Source organism: Phycodurus eques, chromosome 20 (assembly GCF_024500275.1).
Source record: "Phycodurus eques isolate BA_2022a chromosome 20, UOR_Pequ_1.1, whole genome shotgun sequence".
In the NCBI taxonomy this organism is placed as follows: Eukaryota; Metazoa; Chordata; class Actinopteri; order Syngnathiformes; family Syngnathidae; genus Phycodurus; species Phycodurus eques.
In genome coordinates, this window is record NC_084544.1 from 10,270,820 (window position 1) to 10,292,073 (window position 21,254).

The window sequence follows — 21,254 nt, forward strand, 5'->3', positions numbered from 1 at the left end:
CGTGAATCAGTGCACATGAACGATGACGGCAACAGATTCAGAGAAGCAAGATGGTCCCATCAATGGCCTTATTTAAAATAATTGTTGTCGACTCCCAAAAAAATGATTCGGTTTTATGCATTGTCTTGTGTCAGCCTAAAAACAGGAGCTTTGACTGTAATCGGAAGGAAAAAAATTTAAATAAATAAAATAAAATAGTACATAAGGTGTGTTTTTCAGTTGTAATTAAAGTTTTGGCTTTAGCATTTATTTTGTTTGTGTTATTTTTTTGTTCTTAGTGCGAGCACAATGTAAGTTAATGAAATAGAAATTATTATTATTATTTTTTTTTTTAACCATTGTCCAAGTTATCAACACGGGTATTGTAAATCATCTTTTCTTATTTAAGTAAATACACTGCGCTCTGCACTTGTTTTTACTATTACTTAAGTACAGGAGTCTTTTAAGTCTCTAAGTCTACTTAAGTATACAGTGTAAGTACATTTGTCACCTATGCCAGAGGGCGGATACTAAGATAAAGCAGTTAAAAAGAACACCACAAGCAAACCTTTTTTAGAGAGGGCATCAACGTACATGCAATATAAAGATGAACATAGGGTGGCAGCAACGCCCCACAGACACATGGGCTGACTCAAAAGGCAAAAGGAGACGTAACGCCGAGCAAGAAGAAAAAATGCAACTTTGACGTGTCCACTAGCTACATATTAAGAAAACACAAATGTTCGTGCTCTCTGCTAGATTTTTCCAACATAATTAAGATAAAATGGGCAAGAGAGACAATCGAGTGGTGAGTTTTTCTGTCCGAAAATTTTGCCTGCGACCAGCTCAGCACAACAGAGCCCATACCAAAGCTAGCTCATAATTGGCCTAGCCCTAGTCTATTAACAATTAAACCGTAAACCATCGTACCCTACTTAAATGAAACTATTTGTTATTGTGTTATTAATTCCACGCTGTGGCAGATGATAGCAACTGTGTACGTTGCTTGGCCTTGCTCGAGCACTGCTGCGCGTAGCTGCAGATGATGCTAATATTAGCCGACTGTTTTGTAAAGTTGGATAGATTTGCATCTTAATATTAAATTCACCGAAGTACGACATCGGTACTGGTAATGTAAAGGTAGCAGGACTTATATGTCGTTGCGCGTCTCCATGCAGCGACTTTTACTTTAAACAAAATATGGCTTGATGATGTCGATTTTTGTTAGTCGTCCCTCTTGCTGCTGGAACGATTGTAATTCTTTCAATGGCATAAATAAAGTATTTTGTCTAGATTTACATTATGTTCCTATGAGAGCTGTTCAATGTCTGATGTGTTTGACATTCTAGGCCTACGTAAATCCAATCGCCGCTGCACGATCCAGGGGACCGGTACAGAACTCCGGCCCGACCATACAGGATTATTTAGGCAGACCTCGACCAACATGGTGGGTGTAGGAGAAAAACGCCACTTAATAAATTATAGATGTCCAAGATTGAACACAGTGGGATTTGTAAATAAAAGTTCTCATAGGGGAAAAAATAGAAATGTTCCCTAAATTTCATTCACTAGTGATTTCCAAGGAATTTTGTAGAAGGGATCACATGAGGATGTAATCATCTGCAGAAATTTACAGAAGTGTTGCCTATTTACAATCCCCTCCAAAGGTATTGGAACGGCTAGGTAAATTCCTTTTGTTGTTGATGTATACTGAAGTGTTTCGGATCAATAGATGAATATAAGACAATACTTCAGAATTCCATCTTTTATTTTATGGTCTCATCAACTTTGTTTCAAAACTATTTGGGCACATCGCTCTACAACTTTGTAAACGCTAATATGGCCTTCCGATTCTTTTTGCTGATGAGTGGTTTGCATCTTGTGGTATGGCATGTATATTTCTACTCTCGAAGTTGTCTTCGAGCAGTGGATTGTGATACCGTCACCCCTGCCCTGTGGAGGTTGGCAGTGATGTCACTGACTGTTGTCTTTGGGTGTTTCTTCACAGATCTCACAATGTTTCTGTCAGCAACTACTTCATTTCTATGCTTAAATTAATTCATATTTCTTATGTTCTAATTTCTTGAGATTGCGAATTTTAGGTTTTCATTAGCTGTAAAATAAAATTAAAAGAAAAATCTGAGTTTCATTGTTTGAATTGAAGTAATGCAAACATTTATATTATTATTCTTGTATTTGGAGCCCATATATATGTACAAATGTACTGAATTATAGATTATATTCCATCCACCCAACCATATTCTATACCACTTGTCCACATTAGGGTCGCGAGTAACTGAAGCGTATCCCAGCTAACTTTGGGTGAAAGGGTGGGGTGCACTCTCGCATGCACACTTTTCAGTCTCTTCTGTTAACCTACCATTCATGTTATGGATGATGTTCCAATGGAGATTCAAACCCAGATTGTGCTAACCACAACGCTGCCATTTTATTGCAACTGCTGTGCTCGCTTAAAAGATTTGCTGTATCTTCATCAGGGAAGAGATAAAAGAGCAGCTGGAGAAGAAGAAGAAAGGCTCGCGAGCCCTGGCTGACTTTGAGGACAAAATGAATGAGGTGTGAAAACTGACTTCTCTCTTATTCAAAAACTGTGTCTGTGTCTTTTAAAGCAAGTAGTGATGAAATTCAGCAACTTGAATTTTTGATGTACAGTATTTGTTTTTTGGACTCTTGTTGAAATTATTCCTTGGTCACAGAGATGGAAGAAAGAGCTGGCAAAGAATCGAGAAAAGCGGTTGGGTGCTAGCGACAAAGAAAAAGACAAAAAGGCAGCAGAGCGAGAGAAAGACGAAAAGAAGGATAAAAAGGAGGTGCGGTACATGCATTACAAAAACACCTTACTTAAATATCCTTATCTCACGCTAGCTTTTTTACTCTGTCTCCAGAAAAAGGAGAAGAAGAAGAGATCCAGTAGGGTGAGGGGAGACCTCCAGTTTTCATCACATCTCTTGTTTTATTTATTCATGTTTTATCTTTTTCAAACAAGCAAGTTCCCTCAAATCTAATGAACCCTGCTTTTATTGTGTTCTGCTCAAGCATTTTCCATCATCTTCCTCCTCCTCATCGAGTTCTGATTCCTCTAGCAGCTCCTCCTCAGAATCTGAAGATGAGGTAAGTCACAACCTTTTAAACTGGTGAACTTTGCCATTCAAAAATATCATACACATCTCTCTGAATGATCCATTGGAAGGACTGATTACGATCAAGTTATACATCAGAAAGTCCACTGGGACTCGACCCTTGCTGCAGGGAGCTGCAATCTTTGCCTGGAAAGGGCCCTCAAAGTGCAAATTTAGATACAGTTATTAATTTAAATGGGCCCTGTGTGGTTATTGATACTATCCATCCATCCATTTTCTATACCGCTTCTCCTCACTAGGGTCCCGGGCGTGCTGGAGCCTATCCCAGCTGACTCTGGGCGAGAGGCAAGGGTACACGCTGAACTGGTCGCCAGCAAATCGCAGGGCATATATAGACGACAGGTTTTACACGATCAGGATTTTTGGGGCCGCTCAGCAAGTTTAAAAAAACGATATCCGATCACAAGTTGGAGCAATGTGTCCATTTACATGACCTGTGCATTTATTGTATATACATGTGTACTGTATACTGAGTACTGTATCCATCCATCCATTTTTTGTACCGCTTATCCTCACTAGGGTCGCGGGTGTGCTGGATCTCGTCCGTCCCAGCTCAAATTATTCTCCAGCATTTTAGACAAGTTAAAACACCAATGACCTCTAGGGGGCATTCAAGGATTGGCCACTGACATAAGTTTAGGTCAGATCAACATTACAACATGACAGAAATAATGGGTTCTAACTTGCTGTAATTAAATTACTTTATTGCAATTAAATTACTTTAATAAATACTGTTATTGACATGCTTACTCTAACTTTCTCACTGTCCCAGCTATATGGACGGGTGTTGTCCAGAGTTTGCGTCAGTTTGGCTTTTCCTTATTTTATTTTTTATTTTTTTTCCCATGCTGCGTTGCTTGAACGCGGCAGGCTCCTCCTTGTGTACATTCTTCAGGTGGCCGATCAAATTTGTGTTGAAGTATTTAGATGACGTTCCCCACAACGTACTTCAGTTGTGCACAGACTGTAAATAACTTGTCTGAGACCCCACAAAATAGTCCCACACCGATGACGTATTTTTTAACCGACAAGATTGGAAAAAAAAACTTTATTGGCCATCAGATAGTTACGGTACTGTGCCACAAGACGCGTGTCAAGGCTAAAAATAAACTAGCTTTTGGATTCATACGCAACGGCGACGCAGAGTTAAATGTCTTGTGAGGAACCGATCGATGGCGTCATTGATCGGATCGGCGAATTATGACATGAAAGCCGATCAGCATAAAATGCTAAAAATGCTAATTATCGGCCGATACCGGTCAGATCGGCGTAAAGTCTAATATTAGCCAAAGAGCAATTCGCACTCACATTCACACCTATGGGCGGTTTAGAGTCTTCAATTAACCTACCATGCATATTTTTGGGATGTGGGAGGAAACCGGAGTACCCGGAGAAAGACGCCCCCGGGGAGAGACGCCCCCGTTTTTTTATACTCTTCCTATATTAATAGTTGATTTATCGTTTGATCTTATCCTATCCCATTCATCTTATCCTATGAATGCAGGTGATTTTTATTTGAAATGGGACATATCAGTAGTGATCTGGGAACACTATTGAACCTCATCTTAACTTCTTTGTGTTTGTTTGTGCACAGCTCGAAAAGAAGACTGTGAAGAAAAAGCGGAAAAGAAAGAAGTCGTCAGCCAGGAGAGCATCAGATGACTCAGATGCACACTCAGATGCTGAAAAAAAGGTTTTTTTGTTTTGTCCCCCCCCCCCCCCCCCCTTTCCCGCTTCCTTCTAAAAGCACATCTTGTACTTGTTAATTTGAGAATGAACGACTGTCAAGTTATTTTGTCAACAACCCAACATTCACCCTAAATGTTCTTTTTTCCCCAAGAAGAAAAAGAAAAGACTTAAGGAAGAAGGCGATAACAACAAGGTGATTTAAAGCTTGTTCAAATGTTTAATGCGCCGATGCTTGAAAATTTCTGCATGCTTAATTTTTTTAATTCATTATTAACATTGGTAAAGGTGCTCAATGTTATCGCCTAGGATGACAAAAGCCGTCGAAGGAAAATTAAAATTGAGCCAAAGTCATCTGCCGAGTCAGATGGAGATGAGATGGTAAGTCTTAAAGAAAAAAAACACATTATGCAAATGTTCACAATTTAAAATGGTTCCCTTGTGTCTTTGTCCAGGTCTGACATTCTTCTGTCAAAATACACATATAATCAATAATTACAGCACACTTGACATCCTCTTCTATCGCTGCAGTTTAGTTGGTTTGATTTTGGTAGGGGCGGTTCTGTCTAATGCAAATGCTGAGTCCAGCTTTTGTTAGCATGACTACAAGGGGTGGAAGTACGCCATGCGATGAAATGAGTCTCCAGTTATTCTTATAAATTTAGCTACATTGTTGCTAGATTTAGCTACTTTTCCAACCTCTTGAGCGACTTAATACAAAATAAAGCGCAAGCGACGTTTTGTCATGTTTTTATAGACTCCTTCCAGAGCAGATATTCACCCATTCACATCCAGACTGCAAATGAATGGCACTTGTATGAATTCTTCACTGGCTAAATTCACTGTAGTGCTCCAGCCCAAAAATAGCACCCATTCAGATTTGATGGATAAGCAGGCACGCCAAAGACCCAATTATTTGTATACAAACGATTAGTCAATTTCAGATATTTGCTCACAATTCAAGACAAATGACTGCTTGTATATTTAAAAACTCAAGGTACTACTGTAATAAACGGGGAAAATCACAGTACATTTGTAGGCTGTTGCTAGAGCAAATCGAATGTAGTCAAAAAGTCCAATCTTGTGAAACGTAGTTGGTTTTTTTTGCAGTTGGTTTATTGTGTGACTTCCTTTTTCCCATGGTTTTTAGTTTTTGTTTTCCTCTTCCTCTCAGGCTGACACCAAGAAGAGAAAGAGAAGTAGTGAAGAGAAGGATAAAATCACAGTAAGAGTACAGTATCAAAAGTACCAGCACATTGAAACATGTTTTTTCTGTTTTAGTTGACAGAAAAAAACACCTTTTCAACACAGGACAAATTGAAGAAAAAGCGGAAAAAGAAGCACAAGAAGCATGGCAGAAAAAAGAAGAGAAAGGTGGCATCTCAGTCTGACTCTGAGCTGGACTAGCTGTGACTTGACTGTTCCCTACTTGTGCTATTTTTGCTTTTTTTTTTTTTTTTTTGACCACCAAAAACATCCAGCTCAGATTTGAACAATTGCAGTGCTGTGCTGAGGTCGTGAAGCCTTGTTAAATCAGGTGCATCTTTTTTTTTTGGGGGGGGGGGGTTGTAGCGGATTTGTTGACTGCAGGCGCCACCTCCGCTTTTCCAGTGTGACTGAATTGTCCCTTTGAGGAGATATCTGCTTGCTCCTTTGCATGGCGAGCAGAACGCTTGCTGTCATGCCAGCCTCATATTGAAGTTGGACCTGTATGATAAAACACACCTCCGTTCATTGATGCACAACAGTGCACGTTTGAATTGGGATTTCTGAATAAAGTCACATTTTAGCCGTCATTGCGGTTACTTAAGGATGACATTTTGAAAGTTTGTTTAGGAGCCCCCAACTACCTCCATCCATTGCTTTTCTTTTACTGTTACCTTGCATGTTGTTGTTTTTTTTCCCCTCATTATTAAACTGCTAAAAAGATGACCTACCTGCAAAAAATGTGGAAATTGATTACAGTAGACATGCTAAACCCTGGTGGTAATTTAACTTTTACCGTATAGTACAACAATTGTCTTTACAAAGAAGAAAGTAGCCGCTTTCCAACAGATCCTGCTAAATCCATAGCTGTCACAGAAAACTCAGCATTGATCCACCTTCGCCTCAATTGTGTGTGCACGTTATGAGACATGACAGGCCCAAACATCATAATTACGTGTGCCAATATCTAATATGATGTATAAAATGCCAAAATCCTTTCAGCATATCAGGACAGTAGGATTGTGTTCAAATCTTCACGTTTCAGGCATTCCCTTCCACACACGGTGTTGTTTTGACTCTTACGGCACTGATGCCACCTCAGAAGGTGGACATTTGCTGGGACGATTTCATCCCCCATTCAGTGTTGGTGGTGTTTATACATAACAGCAAAAAATGTTACAAGTAGCAGAAAAATAGCAGTGATCCCTCGTTTTTCGCGGTTAATGGGGACCAGAGCCCCCCGCGAATGGTGAAAAACTGCAAAGTAGGATTTGCCCTCCCCCCCTTGGGAATTTTCGTGTATGTGGGTACCAGAATGTTTAAAATATGTAAACAGTATTTATACATTACATATTTGTGACAAAGATTACAACAGTACATGTATTTACTTAAATCTTTAATTATACAGTAATTAACATTCATCACCATTGCCTTCTCACTTGACTCGTAGAGGCTTTTGGTTCACTCGGAGACTCTTGTGCTGGAGGCGCTGATGGTGTAGCTTGGGTTTTACCTTGGAGAAAAACACAGTGGTGGGTAGTTTTGTCTTTGTTTTTTCTTTTTCTTCAAAATTCCCCTGTACAAGGACATAACTTCTTTATTGAAGCAGTTTTGCGGATGTTTGCTTCCTCTTTCTTGATGTACCGTACTGTAGATTCATTCACGCCATAATGGCGTGCCACAGATGCATAACTTCGGCCCTCTTTGATCATATCTAAAAGTTTCACTTTTTCGCTGATGGTCGTCATCATCTTCTTCCTCTTGGGCGCCCCGGAGGAAGCTTTTGCAGGGGCACAGTGCTTAGGTGAGATTGTAAGGGCTTAACTAATCAAAAAAGGTCATCACGAACACAACACTAAGATACAGTATGCGAGACAGTCAACAGCGTGGACGAGACTGGCGGGACACAACAAGGGAAGATGCTGGGGGAGGCTGCGATGATGCGCAGCCAATCAGCTCACGGGATAAATCCACTCGTGCTCTCATTGGTCGATGTCGCGTCGGGAACCAATCACGCGCCTTGTATGAGTGGCCGTGGCATGTACAGTACAGTACAGTACAGGCATGTAAAAAGCCTCTGAATCAACTCATCTCTTTGTTTGGCATGACAAACATCAACATCAATGTTGATGTCAACATTTGATGTTGATGTCATCAATGTCATGTTGACATCAACAATGTTGATGTCAACATGTTGATGTCAACATTTCATGTTGACGTCAACATGTTGATGTCAACATTTCATGTTGACATCAACATGAAACAACGCGTCTTTCCGCAATATGGCTGCCGATATGGCTGTATTTTTTTTTTAATGAATATTTTGGAAAAAACCCGTGAAGCACTGAAGCCGCAAAACATGAAGCGCGAAGTGGCGAGGGAACAGTCGGAGCGGGATTTCCCAATGTTTTTGTGCCTATTGACATGTTTGAGTATCGTATTTCATTTCATGAGGTGTTATGTTTTACACCACTGTAAGCTGCAACGACAACAACAAACCTTGACTAACACTTGACCACTAAGGCCAAGGAGGTGGTTAGATTTAAGCAACATGGAAATGAAGCTTTAAACCCAAAAGTCCATTTTGTTGTGAATTGCATTCGGGGGCGGACGCTGACTGTATTGTAATCTGAAAGTCACATGAAGTAGTGGGTGTGACATTTTCAAGATTCATTGAGAAGTAGGAAGATTCAACCTGACATAAGCAGAAGTGTGCTAAATCACATTCAGGAAGCTGTTGGAGAACTGATGAGAGAAAGTAAGTCCAAGACTTTTACTGCTTAGCATAACTATTTTGTCACTGAAATGTTGACTAAAGCTTCAGATTGAGTGGTGTTTCATTTGTGATTTTATAATGCCTGTTGCGGTTTCATGTACTCCAGATGTTGAGGCTCTGCGTGTGGCTCACATTTGGGGCCTTTGTGTCCGGTAACATCACATGTCCTGACAAAACCGTTTGCTCTGACCACACAACCTGCTGTCCGACCGAGCAGGGCGACAGCTGCTGTGGTTACCCCAATGTAAGTTCACACAGTGTAATTTGCTTGTTTTAGTTTGTGGTGAACTACTTTTTTTCATCCTGTATTTCCTGGGGTTCTCCAGGCTGTGTGCTGCCCCGACTTGTCCCACTGCTGCCCTCGAGGGTTTCGTTGTAACATGGCCTCCCACCAGTGTGATAAACTCACTAAGTCACGGATGGACTTTCCATTTCTGCTAAAAATAGCTGCTGGTGAACCTCTTGTCGCCCCACTTCGACCAATGTCGCACCCCAATAACAAGGAAAAGGTAAGTACTTTGACTCAATGTTGTATTAAAATCTCATCTGCTGGCACTGCCCAAATATTAGAGAGGAGATAGAAAAATCCAAATGTCTTCAAATAATTTGATGAACCATATAAATAGACAGAATTGCAGTGTAATGATGTCGCTTCTTCTGGGACAGACTGCCTATATCTTCACACCTCTAACAAATTTTGGTAGTAGCTGAATGAACTCAAACAAGCATCAATATGATTACATAAATCAAGGGCAAGAAGTGGAATTTTTTTTTAGACTGGACATGTCAATTTCCAGACTAAAACCCTATAGAGTATCTATTTTACCAGCTAAGGAGGAGATTGAAGGTAGTAAACTACCAAAACAAACTGAAAGAGGCTGCTGCAAAAGCCTGGCGAAGGATCACAAAAGATGAATGCAAAAAAAGATCACAGGCTTAATGCAGTTATTGTAAGCAAAGGATTCGTATTCGATAGAATTAAAATGGAAAGTGAATAAGACTATCTTTTCCAATATTTCTGCTGACCTAATAATGTGTTTCTTTACATATTCTGCTTTTCTTATAAGGTTGTGTATCTGTATGTATGTTATACATGGAAGTAAAAGGTTTAATGTTGATCTATTGTTTTAAGTTCATATTTTGATGTCAAACTTAAATGTTTTGATGCTACAGCAAAATTAGGAATTGGCCTCACTGCTCCTCTACCTTAAATATTAGTGTACCTTACTGGTATCAAGTGTGCATTACTTTTAGGACAAATTGGGGGCAGTCTCATTGTGTAGTTTTGAGATATAATTTTCACATTTGTGCAGTTTATACATGATCATTTTCGGTGTTCTTTGTTTTTTATTTTACCATGATGGTCTTTTTATGCACTCACTGGCCAAAACATCAGGTACACCTGTACAAACTGAAACTGAGCGCACCACAACAAATTTACTAACACAATGATAATGTTGTCCAATGATATCATTGCAAAGGTTTTGGGGAAAAAAATACAGCTCTTTTGTTGGTTCTCATTTGGGTGTGCAGTTGCAGAGTTGTGGTTGTATCGTATATAATATATGAATATGGTGTATCATATATCATGGTAAACGTACCAATACCACAACTCTTGTAAATATGGAGTGGTTTTAATACACCAAATTGTGGTGCGTCATAACAAAGTGTTTCTGTAGTATTTAATCTTTTCTGCACAAATAAGCCAGTATAACAACATATACAATTTTAGATATATATGTTTTATCTTGTTGCAGACGCATGTACCAGCTGCAGTAGACACCAGTGGGAGCAAGCAGGAGTTTGGAGTCATTCGCTGCAATTCGAAGTTCTTCTGCCCACAAAGCACATCTTGCTGCAAAGGATTGTCATCAGAATCCTGGAATTGCTGTCCTTACCCACTGGTATGGATTTGGTATTCTTTCAGTCTGTTCACATGTGGCCAGAATATTATCATCTGGTGTTAGCCATTCCTGCTCGAGGCTGGAGCGCTTGTCATCTATTTGCAGGCCTGAAGTCAGGAATACCTGCTTCAGGGCTAATTCCTGGTTTCCTGCCAATGGAGGAATGTCGGACACTGTGGAACCAACTTTTTATTTAGTATCAACCCAACTTGCGTACACTGTTGCGCTCTCATTCCACGTATTTTCGCATAGGCAGCCTCCAAATAGACGGCAAACATCTCACCGATAACTGAAATAAAAGTTGGAATTTCAATACAGTCATTCATAAACGTACATGATGATAGTATTTATTGGAAATATGTATTTACTGGAATGATTGTGTTCTAACACCAGACTGTTGTTGATTTTCAGGGCCAGTGTTGTGCGGATGGTCAGCACTGCTGTAAATATGGATACACATGCAATATCTGCCCCTTATCATGTAGCAGACGAAACCTCATGGGTCCATCTGCAACATGGATACAAGAACATGCTCAAAATGGCTGATGACACTTTGTTATTACGGTTCTCATTTACAGTGTACTTTTCAATGAACATACGTGATAAATTTTAAAAGAATGAAATACAAATGTGAAATGAGTCTTCTCCATCCAAGTTGTTGCTGTTCTCGTCATTTTAAATCTATATTTTTTTTTACACAATTACAACTACAATTGTTTTTCATACGAATATGTACTGAAGTGCCGTACACTAATGACCCCCGTTGGTGATTACTTTTGTTTTGTACGGAATGAACGGAAGTGACACGTCATCTTGGTGAACTCACTTCCTGTTATGGACGATCACGACTACATCAATGGTGGAAAGATGGGACAACTGGAAGAACTTAAGGCGTTTATCTCCGAGAGACTTAAGGCTATCGCTTCAGAAATATTAGGCGCCGTTGACAAAACGGTAACCAAATACGAGGAAGAAGCATGCCGCTTGAAGGAAGAAAACAACCGCCATTGTTCGGTTCTAGATCTTCTTATCAAAGGCAGTAATTCGCCACTGAGAAAAGGTTGGTTCATCCTCCACCTTACATGTGGTCACTGCGTAAAATGTACCTTTGCCTTCTTAAAATTCATTGTGTAATATTGTTTTAAATATACTTAAATTTAGTATTGTGCATTTTGCCAGGATTTACAAACGTAAATACCGACGAAGTATGAAAGCTGCAAAATATCACCCGAGTAAGCGCATTTTGCTGCAGCGGCCTCGGACGAGGCAGGTCATACGTCACTTCCCTTTCTGATGTGTTTATGAACGGCGTGTTTCTGTTCGTGGTCAATTGTCTCTGGACTTTTAAGAGTGCAGTACAAAACGAGAAAATGGCCGGCTGATAATTGTCCCTACGTTGCATTTGTGTGCACGTGAATTGCTACTGTTTGAGCGTCCACCAACGGACGATGCAGCTATTGTGCCGCCTTCGACCTCCTCAGGCAACTTTGTATGGACCACTATCAAAAGCAAGTCGTTGATAATCACGTACGACGCTCGAGCTGCTCCCTAATATGCCTCGGGGAGCTAACTGCGATGGGTTGAAGGCGGAAGTGACGCAATAGTTGCCTCGTGTATTGTTGGACGCTCAAACAGTAACAATTCATCTGCACACGTCAACAAAAATCCCAAAGGCAACGTAAGGGACAATGATCAGCCTATCATAGCTTTTTTTTTGGGGGGGGGGGGGTGTACTGTACTTCCAGAGAATATATACAATCAATGCACCAAACTAATAAGTTATACATATTAACATACTGCGTTGTGACCACGAACAAAAATAAGCTGTTTTTAAACATACAATGTAGTGGAGCAAGAAACTGCATCGGCAGCTGCAGCAGCTGGTCGAATCGGGCCGAGGCATCTGCGATAGCTGCGTTGTTCGAGGCTGCTGCCTCGACCTCATGCCGCTGCCACAAAATGCGCTAGCCCTTACTGCGTCACTATCAACCTGTATACATTGAGCACACAATAACAAATAAGATTATGCCTTTGATATGGTTTCGCGTTCCTTTCTGTTCTATTTTAAGCGGGGTTGGCGCATACAAATTTTTATAATAATGCGAGACACCCCACACATGATGCAGGTAAAAAGTTGACAAAAATCACTAACACAACCCGCACTACAAGATAATCTCTCAGGGTAATCTCTTAGACACATTTGAGGATTGGGTTTTTGCTGGCGTAATTCGTAAAGGAGAGAAAAAGATGAAATTTGGCCCGATTGTCAGTGTGTATACCCATCTATCCATTTTCTATATATATCTATCCCAGCGAGAGGCAGGGTACACATTGAACTGGACAAACAACAGTACACATTCACACCTAAGGACAATTTATAGAGCAATCACTGAAAGTAACATGCTTGTTCTGGCAGATGCAGTCCCTGAAGAAAACCCAAGCATGCGTGGGGAGAACCTGCAAACTCCACACAGGAAGGCTGCAGCCCAGATTCTAACCACCAGATTGCAGAACTGTGGAGTGGATGTACTAACCAGTCAGCAATGTATTGAATGACGCCATGCAACAAAACTATTTCTGTTTAATAAACTTTCAAGTCATTGTATTTTTCTGCTGTCTTTCAGATCCTGGTCCTGACCCAAATATATCAAGTCCGCCACGTAATGAGCTCAATTTTATTAATTGAGAGACTGTCAATGTTTGTGTTCTCTCATTCACTTTAATGTTGTGTAGACTTAACGAGCGTGTTTTTAGTTTCAGACATGGAAGGTACCTTCACCTCTTACACAGACTTTCTAAAGTTTGCACGCGGCAATAAAAACTGCCCTTACTGCCTGAAGGCCGTTCCGGCCACGGAGTTACATTTGAAAAGGCATTATTCCTTTGCTGTTCATTTCAGTGAAAATGGAATAGGTAAGCATCAAAATGAAAATGTATATACTCAACTCTGCCATGTAATGTTAATGATGTCCAATCCTTTTATTTTACTTAGGAAGATTTGTTGCACCATGTGCATGCAAAGATCTTATCCAAGGCAGAAGTCACTGGCATTGTCCTTACTGCAAGAAGATTTTAACTCGTAGAATAACCTTCAAGAAACACATTTCTAATATGCATGGTAAGTATTTACTTATATAATGCAATTAAAGTTTTATAAATGACAATATAATTGTATTTTTATTGCTTTAACTTTTTATCCACCATTCATACTTTATCCCTGTGTTGTTAAAGTATACGTTAGTACACAACTTTGTTATTAGGGCCCGAGCACCACGCCTTCTTGGAATCACTGTTTAGTATTACTGTACCAATAAAGGTATTGCCTTTTTGGGGGTCTCAACATGAGTCAAAACTTGTACATTTTTGCCAGTATTTATGTGCTGATGAAAATGTGGCTTTCAAAGATGACCCCAAAGATGTGTTCGTGAGGTGCTATTTTACACGCTAAAATGTACTTAGGATATTTTATCTTTATAGAATTTTTAAACTGCATCTTAAATGAATCATGATTTTGAAATGTATTTGAATTTTAAACAAAATATGACTGACACGGAATTGTGTCTGCATAAAAAGTCCCCGACTTTTGAAATTTAACAGAAGTTGGTGATTTTGGGTGAATTCCAGATTGCCAAGCTCTCGCCATTGAAACATGGCATTAAAGTGTGATGATCATCTCTCGGATTCGCGCAAAAACCGGGAAAGTGCCCATAAGAAATCCCCATTTATCGCTGTTTTCTGCTTTAATAATAATATTGCAATGCTTGCTTGTTTAATATAATGATCATTCATATACGTTTACTTTACAGGTTATCCGATACACCATCCAAACCAAGAGGCGGGTATGTCTACAGCAATGTTTACCAAACTTTACTGATCCAAGGAAAACATTGTACATTAGAAGAAGTTGCTTGTATACTGAACTACATGGATTTATTATGTAGTTTATGCCATCTAGTGGAAGAGCATTTCATTGTTGTTCTTGTTGCTATATACCAGTGATTTCCAACCTTTATGGAGCCAAGGCACATATTTTACAACTTAAAAATCTCACAGCACACCAACAAACAAAAATGTCACAAAAAGTGGATACATTAATTACTGTATCTACTTCCTGCCATCTAATAGAAAAGCATTTATTTGTTCTGTCTGTCACTATGCCTCACTGGCATAAATAGATGAACAAAGATAGACATTATTTCTTGTAAATAAATAATATTTTTAGCAATTACATAAAATTATATAATTTCCCATGGCACACCTGAAGAGCGCTCACGGCACACTGTGCCCCGCCCGGCGCACTGGTTGAGAATCACTGCTATATAACATTGGCATTCACAGATGAACAAAGTGGGGCTGAAACGGTTTAAAGTTTGGGATCATTTCACACTTCAAAATAGAATGTTAACATCAACACAAAGTTACATACCGATTTTACATTTATACACAAATTTATCAGAATCATCTTTATTTGCCAAGTATGTCCAAAAAACACACAAGGAATTTGTCTCCGGTAGTTGGAGCCGCTCTAGTACGACAACAGACAGTCAATTGACAGAGAACACTTTTGAGACATAAAGACATTGACAAAAAAAAAAAAAAGTCACTGAGCAGTAAAGGGTTGCTAGTTATCTGGTAATGCCGGTACATTTTTTTACCTTTTTTTGACAATTGTGCAAAAGGATGCAGAGTCCTCTAGCACTGAGAGCAGTTCGAATGACTAATATTGCAATAGTCCGGTGCAATGACCATTGTGCAAAGGGCGCCGAGACTTCAAGGAGTGTATGCGCTTTGAAGTGACAATTAGTGTGATAATCTGGGACAATGTTGGTTGTGCAAATGTTGCAGATACTCCTCAATCAGTGTGCAAGTGGGGCAGATGCTACTCTGGCATGAGTGGCCAGTATTGGTCAACAACAGATATGCAAATAGTGCAGCGTGGCGAGACAACTACAGTGAGTGCACGAGTAATGTATAATTGGCCCCACGGAAATGTGACAACGAACTCAAGTCAAAAAATTGCCAGCATGTTGTAATGGAGGCGGCACGGTGGACGACTGGTTAGAGCGTCAGCCTCACAGTTCTGAGGTGCTGGGTTCAATCCCCGTCCCCGCCTGTGTGGAGTTTGCATGTTCTCCCCGTGCCTGCGTGGGTTTTCTCCGGGCACTCCGGTTTCCTCCCACATCCCAAAAACATGCATTAATTGGAGACTCTAAATTGCCCGTAGGCATGAGTCTGAGTGCGAATGGTTGTTTGTTTGAATGTGCCCTGCGATTGGCTGGCAACCAGTTCAGGGTGTACCCCGCCTCCTGCCCGATGACAGCTGGGATAGGCTCCAGCACTCCCGCGACCCTAGTGAGGAGAAGCGGCTCAGAAAATGGATGGACGGATGTTGTAATGGAATTGTAGGTTAGGTGTTTAAGAAGTTGATCGCAAGAGGGAAGAAGCTGTTGGAATGTCTGCTAGTTCTAGTTTGCATCGCTCCTTAATCAAAAAACTGACGCCTAGTGACTTGAAACGCAGGCTGGCTAACATTATGGTTAGCAAGTTGACAGCCAGTCGGTAACCTGAGCAAACAATAGCCACTCTCGCTCGGTGACTCCCACGTCACTCACCAGGCCAGGTACTGCTTTCTAAAGCCATTATACTACACTGTAGAATGTGAGTATGGTGACCCGAAGTGGACTAAAATATCTGCACCTCACATGCAAATTTGTTGTTTCTGTTGCAAAATAAAATGTATCTGAGTAATTGACGAGGTAATGGGTAGAATACTTCAAAAAATATTTGTTAGCTGGTGCCCTTAGGACAAAGAGATTATTTGTAGTCATTATTATTTGTGTATATTAAGTGAAATTGGATATTTTATTCATGGTATAATGTCACATTACATAACGGAATAATTTTTGGAAAACAAATTCAAATTCAACTATAGTTTAATACTGTACAGCATGATGAAAGCTATTCCTCTGCTTCCCTCTTTAGAAAGAGATCTGCCCTTCAGCTTTGTTTCTGAAAAGGATGTTGCATCCACTTCTGATGTCTGGTGCCAGAAGGCGTTTGTCTTCCGAGATCAGGATGGTCAAAAGTTCTCAATACGTCCAGTTAAAACTGAACAGGCCCATCACAGTGGAGAACAAGGTTTGGGGGTATACGGGGGCCAAGACTCTGCCTTAAATATTCTCTGTGTGGACAGGTCTACCCAACAATACAATGAATTAGAAATCCCATCTTCAGGTTTGAAAGCACTCAGGTCAAGGAAAAAGCAACTTGGCAAGAAACCTTTGAGTTTAAATGGAAAACGGAAACCTGCCATTCAGAATGACACAGGAGCGTATACCTGTCAAGTATGTGGAAAGACTTTCCATTACATCTACACTCTAAAATCCCACGTGTGGACTCATTTGAGAAATGGGTCCCTTTGTGGGATTTGTGGGAAACTGGAAACAAATGACACAGAGAGTTTACTGCGACATCTGGAGAGCCACATGGTGAGGAAGAAATGTGGATTGTGTGGCAAGCAATTTTCTAGTGCGGCCCAGTTGAAAAATCATTGGAGAGTTCACAGAGGAAACCCTCCAAATCTCATGTCATTATCTTAGAACCCCTTTTACCGCTTGCATTCATGAGGGTCGTGGGTGAGGGGCAGGGCACAAATAGACAAGCAACCATTCACAATCACGCCAATGAGCAATCCGAGTCTTCGTTGAACCTAACATACATGTTTTTGGAATAGAGGAGAAAGCCAGAGTACCTGGAGAAAACCTACACGATCACAGGGAGAACATGCAAACTCCACGCAGGAAGGCCAGAGCTGAAATCAAACCCTGAACCTCAGAACTTTGAGACAGATGTGCTAAACACTGCACTGTGCGACCACATCTAAGAACCCATTAATTAGATTTTCATTTTATGTATATTGTGGATTAATAAATGAAGTTGTAAATTAGTCGTATTTTTTAATATTGTGACAAATGATACAAATCAGCTTCCTCAGTGTGTGTTTACGCTCAAGTGTTGGGAAATTAGTGTAGTTTTTATTTCTTTTGGTTTAAATGGTTACATTCTGTTCACTTTGGTTTGAAATGTAACAGTAAAGAGCAATTTGAAAAAAAATATTTTTAAATCACGTATCACTTAACATTTTGACTTATTAAATGTTTTTTCTTATTAATAAATGTGGCTACCATGATGAGTTTCTACCAGGGGTGGGTAAAATTGTGTTCAGGGCCATCATTTTATTTTTAAATAGACGGAAGGGCCAGGACACTCTTAGATGAGGTTTATACATTTTCTTTTGTGTATGAAAATATTTTTGATAATTGCTTTTAATTGCATTTATAATTCTTGTAATTATAATTAACCAATTATTAAATAAGTGGAAGATAATTAATTTTTGAATTTACTGATCGTATTTACAAAATGTCAGTTCACCAATTATTTAAAAGAAATAATGTAATAAAAACATTTTTATAACCAATTGGGGAAAAGTCCTCGACGCGACGAACATATAAGTAGTTACAATTTTGTGGGCCTCGTACATGCTTGCGTCTGTTGTGAATTTACACGTTTGAAATATTAAAAATAAACGCAGAAAATGTCCAGGTTATGTTTCGTGCCGTGGACTGGTCTTTCCGTGGCAGGAAGGAAGTTTTTTTTGGGAGGAGGCGGGGGTCTCCGTGTTCATTCAGTATTCTCCCCCCCCGGTTAGTCCTGAGCAGTTACCGGGCAGATTTACTACCTCCCTTTCCTTAAACTGGGGATTATGGCTGTGATGAAGCTACAAGAGCAGGTACTGGTACATAATTGCTATTTTGAAATTACCGACACGCCTCGTACTTTTCTTTGAAGTTAAGACCTGCTAGCTTGGTTTTTATGCAGTGAACGCCTTCAAACAGACTGGCTGCTGCGGTCTACAATGTAATTATCTAACGTGAATCAGCTCGCTGCACAAGTGTGGTTATAATTACAAGAAAAAAAAAAGTTGACGTGAAACAGATGTCCATCGTTCTCTGACTCAGGAGCTCGCTTGAAAAGCTAGCAGCTAACGGTAAACAAATCAGTGAACACATCCTAACAAAAAAGGATATTTAAGTCAGGGTGCCTGTTGCATTGTGGCACTTTTACCCAGTGAAAACGTGAATTGATTTCACTAATTTAAAACAGTACAGTCATTCAGTATGCTGAGGCGTTATTGTGCCGTTCGTTCCTTTGTTAGTGAAAACCGCTGGAATAGCAGCCGGCTAACTTTTTTACGCTAGTTGTTAGCAGCCATCTAAACTGTTTGACTGCAAAACAAAAAGGCATAGAGAAAGATACAGTTAAGATATAATTGAGTGTTTCTGCTCTAAGTAGCCACAAGGGTTTTACTTTGTCAGCTGTCTATCTGTCTTTATGTGGCAGCTGGGGGTGGGGAGTCACCTGTTAACAATGGTGTGAATAGCAAGTAACGAAGTAGAAATACTTCGTTACTGTACATAAGTATATTTTTTTTTTGGTTGGTATCTGTAGGCTACTTGAGTATTTATTAATCTGATTTATTTTCTTTTTACTCTGTACATTTGAAATCAGAGCATTGTTCTGCCTGTCACTGTACGTTGCCGTCATAAATGAACAAACATATATTATTTGTAGTAAATAAATGATTTTCAACCAGTTAAGTTCTCCTCTTTGTCAAAAATGGGCATTATACTTTTTTCAACCGCCATGGATGACCACAGGATGTTAAAAAAGACAAATAGAGAGAGGTAAAGTCCACCTTGGTTTGGAGAAGCAAGATATTCCCCATCTATGGCCTTATTCATGACAATTGTTGCTTTGTGGTGAATGCATCGTCTTTTGTTGCTTTGTGGTGAATGCGTCGTCTTGTGCTAGCCTGAAAAACATTAGTTTCTGACATTCAAAAATTCTGTCTAATCTGAAATTTTTCATTCGTGTACAAGTTATCGAAACAGGTGTTGTATACAATTGGCAGTAAAAATAATTTTTTACTGTTGGACTTTTTTACATTTGTCTGTATATTTTTACTTTTACATAAGCACAAGAGTACAATCAGTGACCTACTTTTACCAGTCTTTATAAATTTTTTGACACGTGTGTGTCCTTTTACTGAAGTACAGAGTGTACTTAGGGTGCCATTATGAGGCAATGAAAATGAAAAATGATCTCCAGTTTAGTACAGGAATTAGACAGTACTCGCATCACAGCAGCTGTTGTGCACAAATCAGAGACCCAACTGTGTCACACAACTTACACAAGTGTTGTATTGTTTGTTTTCGCCCTTGAAGTCCAATCTAGTGTTTTAGTTTTTATCTAATGGGCCACATTGTGCCCAGAATAGTAGTCACAGGCCTTTGTATTGATTGATTTGTAAGGTGCAACATGAGTGGACACTGTTTTTGTGACCTATATGCTTTAAAATAACTTGAAAGTTGTTTTACATGCAACTGCTTTATATATTTTTTAAATATATTATGACATTGGTATTCATATCTAGTGACAGCTTGTAGCAATTTAAATAAACTTTAGTTGTGTATAGTGTCATACGTCAGATTAAAAACTAGTCCACTTGTGATGCTTCCTCCAGACACCTGGTATGTACTCCAGAGGGGGAAGATTGTGGGACTAATTTCTCCCCATCTTCATTCTGTATTGTTCTCTGTGGCGTTTACTGACAATAAACCGGACAAAGAGTTGGGAATAGGACATTGACATTCACCCCCGAGTCAGTTCCTGACTCGGGGGTGAATGTCAATGTCACGATGCATTTATGTTTGTCACGATGCATTTATGTTTGTCCTCTAGAGTGTGACATGTACTTTTGTAGCCCAGAGAGAAGGATGGAGAGTCAAGCACACACAAAAACCAGACAATTTGGTTCTACTCAGCTCAGGGCTTCTCATGCATTTCCAAGATGCACGTCAGTATTGTGTTGATAATGGCGGGTAGCCAGAGAGCCTCCTAGCACATTGTAAAATCTTGTTTATGTTAGTACACAATTGTATTTACTCCCAGGCTTGCTCATTCTTTGATGAAAGTCTGTGGGCTCTGTTTGAGCATTATTTTCCAAATTCTAGTCCTACTTTAGTTATTATTGCCTTTTTCCCCCTTTTGGCTGATCAACACTGGTCTTCTTGTAAAAGCGTATAATAGCGACAAACAAAGCCAAAGAAAATATAATAAAAAGTAAAAAGAAAAAAAAAAGAAAAGGAAAGGGACCAGTCCTATGCTTCTTGCCATGTTTTTGATTATATTCTAGACTACTTTTAGGTCAGTTTCCAAGTTTGACAGCTATTTACTGTAAGTTTGTTCCAAGATCCACCGTATATTGATGAGTGGTAGACTACTATTGTTTTTGGGATATTTGGAGAGTAGGTGGTCCCCAAATTTCTGTTTCCCCCCCTGACATAGTTTCAGAAACGTCCCTCTTCTGTCTTCAAAAGTCAGATAGGACTGAAAGTAAAGATTATTCATCAAATAAGTCGATCTCGCAACCCCTCGAAGCAATGTCTGTCTCAAAGCTTCGCAGTGATCATTTGTCCCCAC

At 39.7% G+C, this 21,254-nt stretch overlaps 3 protein-coding genes across 8 annotated transcripts in view; all 3 read left to right on the forward strand.

Annotated features, from left to right (window-relative positions):
• The first annotated feature begins 630 nt into the window (after positions 1 to 630).
• fam133b (family with sequence similarity 133 member B) lies at positions 631 to 8,131 on the forward strand. Of its 3 annotated transcripts, XM_061665450.1 has the most exons (12): positions 631 to 787; positions 1,329 to 1,426; positions 2,478 to 2,556; positions 2,697 to 2,810; positions 2,886 to 2,915; positions 3,037 to 3,111; positions 4,735 to 4,833; positions 4,981 to 5,022; positions 5,136 to 5,207; positions 6,001 to 6,051; positions 6,138 to 6,207; positions 6,308 to 8,131. In XM_061665450.1, the coding sequence occupies exons 1-12, from the start codon at positions 764 to 766 to the stop codon at positions 6,316 to 6,318; spliced, it is 765 nt and encodes a 254-aa protein (XP_061521434.1). In that variant the 5' UTR covers positions 631 to 763; the 3' UTR covers positions 6,319 to 8,131. The 3 variants fall into 3 exon arrangements, with proteins under 3 accessions (XP_061521434.1, XP_061521432.1, XP_061521433.1); XM_061665448.1 differs by having other exon boundaries at positions 6,138 to 8,131; XM_061665449.1 differs by having other exon boundaries at positions 4,984 to 5,022; positions 6,138 to 8,131.
• A 360-nt stretch (positions 8,132 to 8,491) lies between these two features.
• On the forward strand, positions 8,492 to 11,361 carry LOC133395458 (progranulin-like). The gene is made up of 5 exons (XM_061664365.1): positions 8,492 to 8,790; positions 8,915 to 9,052; positions 9,135 to 9,317; positions 10,566 to 10,712; positions 11,124 to 11,361. Exons 2-5 carry the CDS (start codon positions 8,915 to 8,917, stop codon positions 11,256 to 11,258), a joined length of 603 nt encoding a protein of 200 aa, XP_061520349.1. The 5' UTR covers positions 8,492 to 8,790; the 3' UTR covers positions 11,259 to 11,361.
• Positions 11,362 to 11,451: 90 nt separating this feature from the next.
• LOC133395455 (serine/threonine-protein phosphatase 6 regulatory ankyrin repeat subunit A) overlaps positions 11,452 to 21,254 on the forward strand; it is a 35,057-nt gene continuing 25,254 nt past the window's right edge. The window contains exons 1-7 of one of the 4 annotated variants that reach the window (XM_061664354.1): positions 11,452 to 11,772; positions 13,129 to 13,257; positions 13,337 to 13,372; positions 13,467 to 13,625; positions 13,705 to 13,830; positions 14,337 to 14,551; positions 16,695 to 18,501. In XM_061664354.1, the coding sequence (XP_061520338.1) occupies positions 18,475 to 18,501 (27 nt within the window). In that variant the 5' untranslated portion in view covers positions 11,452 to 11,772; positions 13,129 to 13,257; positions 13,337 to 13,372; ... (2 more) ...; positions 14,337 to 14,551; positions 16,695 to 18,474. The other 3 variants (XM_061664355.1, XM_061664353.1, XM_061664356.1) reach the window with 3 other exon arrangements.

Excerpts from the sequence above, each read along its gene's own strand:
- fam133b (XM_061665448.1), top strand. The coding sequence starts at position 764 with ATGGGCAAGAGAGACAATCGAGTG. Across the intron at positions 2,916-3,036 it reads AGAAGAAGAGATCCAGTAGG|CATTTTCCATCATCTTCCTC; the intron begins GTGAGGGGAGAC and ends GTTCTGCTCAAG. Across the intron at positions 3,112-4,734 it reads CCTCAGAATCTGAAGATGAG|CTCGAAAAGAAGACTGTGAA; the intron begins GTAAGTCACAAC and ends GTTTGTGCACAG.
- LOC133395458 (XM_061664365.1), top strand. The coding sequence starts at position 8,915 with ATGTTGAGGCTCTGCGTGTGGCTCACATTTGGGGCCTTTGTGTCCGGT. Across the intron at positions 9,318-10,565 it reads ACCCCAATAACAAGGAAAAG|ACGCATGTACCAGCTGCAGT; the intron begins GTAAGTACTTTG and ends ATCTTGTTGCAG. Across the intron at positions 10,713-11,123 it reads ATTGCTGTCCTTACCCACTG|GGCCAGTGTTGTGCGGATGG; the intron begins GTATGGATTTGG and ends GTTGATTTTCAG.